At 40.2% G+C, this 5,035-nt stretch overlaps 1 protein-coding gene across 1 annotated transcript; it reads left to right on the top strand.

The window, feature by feature from the left end:
* Positions 1–2,174: 2,174 nt before the first annotated feature.
* On the top strand, positions 2,175–3,794 carry LOC107684846 (cardiotrophin-like cytokine factor 1). The gene is made up of 2 exons (XM_016481219.1): positions 2,175–2,183; positions 2,848–3,794. Exons 1-2 carry the CDS (start codon positions 2,175–2,177, stop codon positions 3,712–3,714), a joined length of 876 nt encoding a protein of 291 aa, XP_016336705.1. The 3' UTR covers positions 3,715–3,794.
* The last annotated feature ends 1,241 nt before the right edge of the window (positions 3,795–5,035 follow it).

The raw sequence follows: 5,035 nt of genomic DNA, 5'->3' as shown, positions 1-5,035 counted from the left end.
TGCGACCATATCACCCAGTTCTGACTTTATAACTCACAACTGCAAGTTTATATCTCATTCGCGAGATGTAAACTAGTAATTGCAAGATTTTATTCAGTGGTGGAAACAAAGTTCCATACTCTAGAGAGCATTTTACTTACAAAAAATATATTATATGAGCTCTGGTTTTCAATATGTTAATTTAGTCATCTTATAGGAGTACAGTCTTAAATATAAAGCTTCCAAAACGGGGGGTTTTGTAGAAATGCAATAGAACATTTTTGGTTCCCCAAAAAACCTTTCAGTGACCAGTTCTTAAAAGAACCATTATTTTTCTTAGTGTGAAGAGCATTTAAATAATCTGAAGAACTTTTTTCCACTATAGAGAAGCTTGTGCAATGGAAAGATTCTATGGAACCATCAACAACAATAAAGAACTTTCATTTTTAACGTGACTTTGTGTTCAGCAGAAGAAAGAAACTTATACAGGTTTGGAACAATTGGAGGATGAGTAAATGACAGAATTTTTATTTCTGGGTGAACTGTCCCTTTAAGAGTGCACTAGAACAGTGGTTATTAAACCCTAAACACTGCATATTTTGCATGTATCCTTTGTCTGACCCGTCTCAGGTCTTGGAGTCTCTACTAATGAGCTGATGATCTGAATCAGATGTGTCTGATTAAAACTGCAGTCGGTTACTTTTGTTGGTTAAAAATGTATAGCCTTCGTTCATAGCCTTTTCTCACAGCAGCTGAAATAATTAACCTTATCATTTTGATGGCGTATTGTAATCCAAAAAGTGTGTTTAAGTAACACAAGTGACCGAAATTATATTCCAGTTTTAAATGTGCATCTGATATGATACAGATATCCTATGTGGGATTACACAAGATTTGTATTTTAAAGACAACCAGTTCGAAGGGAGCATAGTGAGCTTTTTGGGTTAAAACAATTTCTTTATATGAAATTCGAATGGTATGACAATTAGAGATTAGACTGTACAGAAATCTACATGTAACACTAATACACACTACATACACGTTGTTAACACGTTGAGAACAAAGTATAACAGTAATAATAATTTGCACAGTTTGATGTGATATGAGCTAACAGATCGTTACATTTAATCACCATTGTAGCGCAATTTATTGTAATGCTTTTTTCCTCAGTTGGTCAGAACAAAAGTGGCAGACTTGTTACTTACTTGTTCAGATGACAATATCCGGTGAAAATTCTTATTTCGGTCATATATTTCAAGACATAGGCTAGAATCCGTGATTCCTGAAGGCCCAGATATACTTCAAATGAAATCGAACTGATGTGACCTCATTTCGAACAAAATCCGGCCAAAACTAAGTTCGTTTTGGGAGTTCAAAACTGCTTGCCAAAGCGAACTTTCCGGAAAAGTTCGTTCCGACTGCAAAACACCTTTGTACTACCATTGGTCCGTGACGATTACATCATAGGAGGTGTGCGCTGAGGCTCCGCCTTCTTTTACGCAGAACTGTTCTCTGAGTTCATTTGTCCACGGGTAAAAAAAAAAACATGAACACATTGGAGAGCCGCTTTATAGCCTAGTAGAAAATAAAGTTCTGTGTAAAGTGCTTCTGATGAAACGAGACACTGATACTGTTTTTCATGTTTAATACTGCCGATACTGATATACTGATTTGATATATTGAATAAAGTCCCATGTAAATACACGTGACGTGACTTCACGGGAGTGCTATTTGCAGAGCTCGTGCAAACATACCCATGTTGCTATGATCAATGCTCAATGCAAAGAAATGCTTGCCGTTTTCTCCATTTTTGTTGTGTTTATTTTGTTACTGAGAGGAACGCGCGCAGCACATATTTACATATTCATTTAAATGTTGCTTTCATCAGACTGGGTGGCGTCGGGATGTTCGCTAACAGTATACCGCTGCTCACGTATTTCAAAATTAATTTTACCCCTAAACGAAGAACGAAAATGAACTTTGTTTTGAGTATATCAGGGCCTTAAGTACAGTATCCACACCGGTGCGGTGACTGACAGCCACACACACTCAAAACATTAGATTCATCCAGCTGGAGTCGTGCCGGTGAACGACCCACGTTAAGAAAATAATTCTGCAAAATAACTGCAATTGCAGGTTTCAAACAGAGATGGCAACAAAGAGGCAAAAATTACGGACTGCAGCTTTAAGGAGACATGCAAAATGTGCACTGTTGGCAGACTCCAGAATCAAATCACTGAGGGTGCTGCTTAAATTAGTGAGGGTGCTTTAATATATATATATATATTAGTAGCGTCCGTCCATTGCTATGGCGCAAAGAGCGCTCCGTATAATCACTAAAAGCTGTCACTCATCTTAGTTCATTGCGATCTCACAAAGATACTTTTTAATCAACGAATCTCTTATTTACATCGCGTCTACACTTTGTTATAATGAGATGATTCGTGCTGAACACAACACCTGAACAAAAATCTCCGGCGACTTTAGCGGTGAGTGGATTCTAACTTAAACGCCTCTGATTAAAAAAAACAAAACAGATATGTCTGTGATTGGCTACATTGCTCAACGCTGCAAAACATGTTGAAATAGAAACCGATCTCCAAACCATAGCGCACTGGCAAACGCCAAATCTGCAACGAAGTGCCATTAATACAGCTTTAATTAAGTGAGGGTGCTATTGATTTCGTTTGAGGGTGCCTTGCACCCTCTAGCAACCCTGTAGAACCGGGCCTGACTGTTGGGGGTATTCCAGAAAGCACTGAAATATAAATAACAAAACTCAGATTCTGAAGGGGTCTTTAATATAATTGTATATGCAACAGAACCGATCTAATATGTTGTCTCCTCTTCTCTGGATTCTCTCCTCAGCTGTCCTATCTGGGGCCTCCGTTCAGCGATCCCGGCTTCTCTCCTCCACGACCCAACAGCTCCTCTCTGTCTGTGCCCAGCGCGGCCACACGGGTGGATCTGTGGCGCGGGCTGGAGAACGGCGCCCGTCTGGCGCAGAACCAGCGGGCCTACAGCATTCTCCTGTGTGCCGTGAGGGAGCTGGCGCGCTCCACCCTGTGTCCGTATCTCCAGAGCTCGCTCATGCACTTCTGCTCCGGCCTCAGTGGGCTGCTGGGCTCCATATCTGGCCTGATGAACGCCCTGGGTTACACCAGCCTCCCGCCCTCCACACCCGCTCAAGGATACGCTCCACTTCTGTCCTCACAGTTTCAGAACAGCCCTGCTCCTCTGCGGAGTTACGAGCCTCGGGGCGCGAGAGAGGGAACGACTCGGGCAGATCTGAAGAGGGGCAGGAGAGGACGGAGAAAAGAAGGAGAGAGCTGGGCTGCCAGAGAGGAGAGAGAGAAAGAGGAAGGAATGGAGAGATGGGGGAAACGGAGAAGACTGTTGAGCGTGGATGAAGAGAACATCCTGAAACTCAACATGAACTACACAGCTTTAAAATTCGGAAAGCAGCCTGTGCTTTTTTCACCGGTGTCTCTACAGCATCGTCGAGCTATTCGGTCCACGCACGCCGGACTCTCTCCTCTCTCGCTGCTTTATCAGTACGGAGGGTCGGCCACTGAGGTTCACACTTTGCTGGCGGCCCCCGTGTTGTCGTCTCGTCCTGCATCGAATGACTTCTCGCGGAAAGTGGAGGGATTCTGGGTACTGAGAGAGCTGCAGAGCTGGCTTTGGAGATCCGCCAAAGACTTCACCAGACTGAAGAAACGACTGCGCGTTTGAGACCCAAACAACGGCTTTGCTTCAAAACCTAGTGAGCTGCCTTCTAGCAAAATTTCGCAAACCAAAAACGTTAATTGCGATGTACAGTGGTGGCCAAAATGATTAGAACACTAATATTTTCAGCAGCTAAAAATGGTTTTAAGTCAATTATCTTTTTGTAGGTATCTCACTGTATTATATAATTAATGGCAAAATGAAGGTTTGGAAATGTAAACTGATATCTCCTACGGACACACTACAGCAAAAGATAGAAATAACTGACTTAAAACCATTGTTCATATTCAAAAATAGAATCAGTAGTTCTCTGAATGACTAATTAGCACTTTAAAACTCCTTTTATGAGTGTCTGCATGTCTAAATCAATTTAGACGGTTTGCCTAGATTGTTCAGAGCAAATCATGTGAATGCAGATTGAGAGAGAATTTTAAATAAGGGTGTGAACAGAGCCGTGTTGCCAGATCCAGTTTTTATAAGTGTCATCAGACTTGTTTTTTCCACTAATTGTGATGCTTTCGGAAGTTAAAAAAGTGGGAAGTTGCAGTTTAGGGTTAGTGATATCCTTATCTTTAACTTTTTTTGGTTTATGCTATTTTTGAGGGGCTTGTTTTTATTTGCTAGCGTAGCAATACCTGGCAACACTGCATCGCCGGCACTGACAATAATGATAATAATAACATAAAAAAGCCCATAGAGAGCAAGGCCACGTTATTGCTGACCAGATACCACATTCGATGAGACAAATGCAATGATCATCATGATATTATTATCTGTAAGAAACAGTACCAAAAACACTAGTGTAATAACGCTAGTACAGAGATCTGTATAACATGTAGGTTACAGAATGAAATGTGGCAAATATGCAGATGTTGGCCATGAAGAAAGCTCGGCTATTTCATTCCTTTCACAAAGTCATGCTAAAACATTCATAAGAACACATGACAAAGTTCTTATCAGATAGCAATGCTTACTAATGAAAATTATTACAGTAATAAATACAGTTGCGTGAGTAGCAAACAAATAATAAAATGATCCACTCCTAACCTATAGCAAAGTATGAACACATTTTGATGCAATAAATAAGGCAATTTAACAATGTTCATCTTCACAAATTAGAGAAAACATCTTTCACAAACATCTACATGTGTGTCTCTTTTAAAGTGTACAGTATATGTGACCCTGGAGCACAAAACCAGTCATAAGGGTCAGTTTTTTTAAACTGAGATTTATACATCATCTGAAAGCTGAATAAATAAGCTTAATAAATAAATAAATGTAATTTTAATAAAATAAATTGTAATACATATTTTTTTATTTTATTTAT

Source organism: Sinocyclocheilus anshuiensis, unplaced genomic scaffold (genome assembly GCF_001515605.1).
Source record: "Sinocyclocheilus anshuiensis isolate Anshui unplaced genomic scaffold, SAMN03320099.WGS_v1.1 scaffold121, whole genome shotgun sequence".
Lineage (NCBI taxonomy): Eukaryota > Metazoa > Chordata > Actinopteri > Cypriniformes > Cyprinidae > Sinocyclocheilus > Sinocyclocheilus anshuiensis.
This window is presented reverse-complemented; position numbering and strand designations above follow the sequence as displayed.